A 3,009-nucleotide genomic window follows, 5' to 3' on the forward strand; every position below is an offset into this window, starting at 1 on the left:
GGCTGCGACACACGTTAGCGCAACGTCATCAGCATGCGCTAGTGGTAAACAAATACCGGTACATCAAGATGGATCGCGCTTTGGCAGTTGTGCTTTTCATGTACGCTGAAACAGAAGAGGCGCCGGCGGAAGAGGGCAATATGGACCCGCTCATGGCTCGGGAAAAGAGGACAACTTGGGATGCCAGTTTTGCACAGGGAGCTTGGCAGCTGCAGTTCCTCCGCTATCTCCTTCCATGATATGTCCTTTTTGGTGCGGTCATGATAGCAGCTAGATGACACATTGTACAAACATGCTCTCTGCTGCCACAACTCAACAAGAATTTGTTCTTTATGGGTATCCCACGTATACCTCCTACTTTTTTTTTGCCTCCATGGCATTGAAATTGTAGCGTCGCTGGTCGCGTGGATCAATACGTCATTTCATGTTGCAATTTCATTGGCTGCTGAGTAGACGCAGGTCGTAGCAGCAAACACACTGTGCGTTGATCATGCTGAATTTCTGACACTGTCAGAAAACTATCATAGGCTATCTTTGGTCGCAAGACCGGGAAAACGCCCATCTTTGAACCTCTCTCACTGTACGACATAGGACCACCGATTAAGAGCCACGATCACAGAAATCGCCACGATTGCTTCACGATGGCAATCTTTCGTCTGGGACAGCCAAAAATAGTGCAATGTATCCCGGGCTTAACTCAGTGGTTCTAAATCCTGGCAACCCACCGCTCTGCATATTTTGCATGTCTCTCTTATTTAACACACCTGATTCAGATAACCAGCTCGTCAGAAGAGAGCTCCAAGCATGAATTGTGTTTTGATTTACAGGGTCCCCACACAATGTTCATTGCTTCCTACTCCCTGAGCAAGGGAAATCCATTGAAAGTTTACTTTTCTTCTGAACATTCATTCACGGATTTGCGCTACGCCAATGCCACTGCCTGCAGCGTGACAATTTACCTCTGTAAATAAATACAATTTAAATTCACGTCTTGCACACTTTAATGCCCTTTGAATGGAAAATATGCGCTCCCTTCGAACTGGAATCATGGCGGAATATCCTGTGAAGTCCACTTTGCAGGGCACTTATGGTAGATTAGAACAAACATCTGAAGTGACATTTGAGAAACACAAAATGTGCAAAGCGGTCGGTCGCGAGGACTGGAATTGAGAACCACTGCTTTAAATAAAAGAGGTCTGAGCTTGTTCTTGTAAAGTGTAAACACCCTTAAAGTAAACTTTTTTAGGAACTTAAGCATAGTATTGGTTTAAATTAAATTATAAGAACCACTTCAGAAAACCCTTACCATTATAAGTCAAGCTAAAAAGCAAAAAGCGGAATGGTGAGTGCTGAGTCAGACTTACTGCGGGTCTCCGGCGTAGCTAAGCTGGGCAGGTCGGATACCAAAATGCACAATGATGGGGAAAGTGATGACACTGGAATTGAACTGCTCACGATCTAACTGGTCAATCCTCACAGAACTGGGTTTCTGTGTGAATACAGACACATACACAAGCACACATTTAAAGTGCAGTCGTGTTTTAATGACATGACAGTGGCCTTGAACTTATTAGTGTGGATGCATAATCATGCAAAAACTTATGGCTACTGATGTCAGTGCAGAAAGAATCTATTTACATATGTATCTGTCACCAATTTTTTATTTATTGTACTATTTCCTCACATTAAAAAAAGGCTCCTCATCTTCCTCTGTGCCATTCAGAGGCATATGAATATTCAGTCTGCTCACCTGACATCAGGCCATTGTTTGTGTGAATGTGTTTTACCATGCCAGGGTTGGTGACGATCATGCCCTTGCATTCCTCAGCGTATTTCTGCCACTCCAGCTCCTCCCACTGTAGCATGTTTGCGATCTCCTCTTCGGGAACTAGAGCTGTGCTGCTGCGCAGCAGATACAGCAGCACCTGGTGCATGGACAGCACCTCCTTTCCTCCATCTGACACACATGAGCAGACACGACAACGTCAATCACACTGATGAAGCATTCTCACAATCAGAATCAGAAAGAGCTTTATTGCCAGGTATGTTTACACATATGAGGAATTGTTTTGGTGACAGAAGCTTCCACAGCACAAACAGAATGACAAGACAAGACACAGATAATAAAAAGAATAAAAAATAGGATAAGTAAATAGGAAATAACAATATACAAAAAAAAAATAAAACAATATACAAAATAGACAATAGATGGTATTTGTGTGTACATGTATGTAATGTACAAATGCAAGGAAATGTAAATAAGTATGTGTGTTAAATAAATACATGTATAAATAGTGTTACACATTTATTGCCAAGTTAACTGTTCATGAGATGGATTGCCTGAGGGAAAAAACTGTTCTTATGGCTGTACTGGTGCTCAGTGCTCTGTAGCACCGACCAGATGACAACAGTTCAAAGAGGAAGCGGCCTGGGTGTGAGGGGTCCAGAATGATTTTGCCAGCTCTTTTACTCACTCTGGATGAGTGCAGTTCTTGGAGAGTGGGGAGGGTTGTATCAGTGATTCGCTCAGCAGTCCGGACTATCCGCTGCAATCTTCTAAGGTCTGATTTGGTACCTGAGCTGAACCAGACAGTTGTAGAATTGCAGAGAACGGATTCAATGACAGGCTCTGCTGGGCCTTCTTGACAATGGAGTCTATGTGAGTGTCCCACTTCAGGTCCTGAGAGATGGTGGTACCCAGGAAATTGAATGACTCCACTGCTGCCACAGTGCTGTTCATAATGGTGAGTAGGGGGAGTGGTGGGGGGTTTCTCCTGAAGTCCACTATCATCTCCACTGTTTTGAGCGTGTTAAGCTCCAGGTTGTTGTGATTGCACCAGACAGCCAGCTCTTTAACCTCCTGTCTATAAGCAGACTCGTCACCATCCTGGATGAGGCTGACAAGTGTGGTGTCATCTGCGAACTTCAGAAGCTTGACAGAGGGGTCTTTAGAAGTGCAGTCATTGGTGTAGAGGGAGAAGAGCAGTGGGGAGAGAACGCAACCCTGGG

The 3,009-nt window shown here is 44.3% G+C and overlaps 1 protein-coding gene across 1 annotated transcript in view; it reads right to left on the reverse strand.

Annotated features, from left to right (window-relative positions):
- Nucleotides 1-3,009, reverse strand: part of LOC107727962 (ribonuclease 3-like) — a 44,450-nt gene that overhangs the window by 27,088 nt on the left and 14,353 nt on the right. The window contains exons 14-15 of the mRNA XM_016538009.1: nucleotides 1,788-1,957; nucleotides 1,365-1,489 (exon numbers count right to left, since the gene is read on the reverse strand). Of these exons, the coding sequence (XP_016393495.1) occupies nucleotides 1,365-1,489; nucleotides 1,788-1,957 (295 nt within the window). The remainder of the gene's footprint in view (nucleotides 1-1,364; nucleotides 1,490-1,787; nucleotides 1,958-3,009) is intronic.

This window comes from Sinocyclocheilus rhinocerous, unplaced genomic scaffold (genome assembly GCF_001515625.1).
Source record: "Sinocyclocheilus rhinocerous isolate Xijiao unplaced genomic scaffold, SAMN03320098_v1.1 scaffold3201, whole genome shotgun sequence".
NCBI lineage: Eukaryota > Metazoa > Chordata > Actinopteri > Cypriniformes > Cyprinidae > Sinocyclocheilus > Sinocyclocheilus rhinocerous.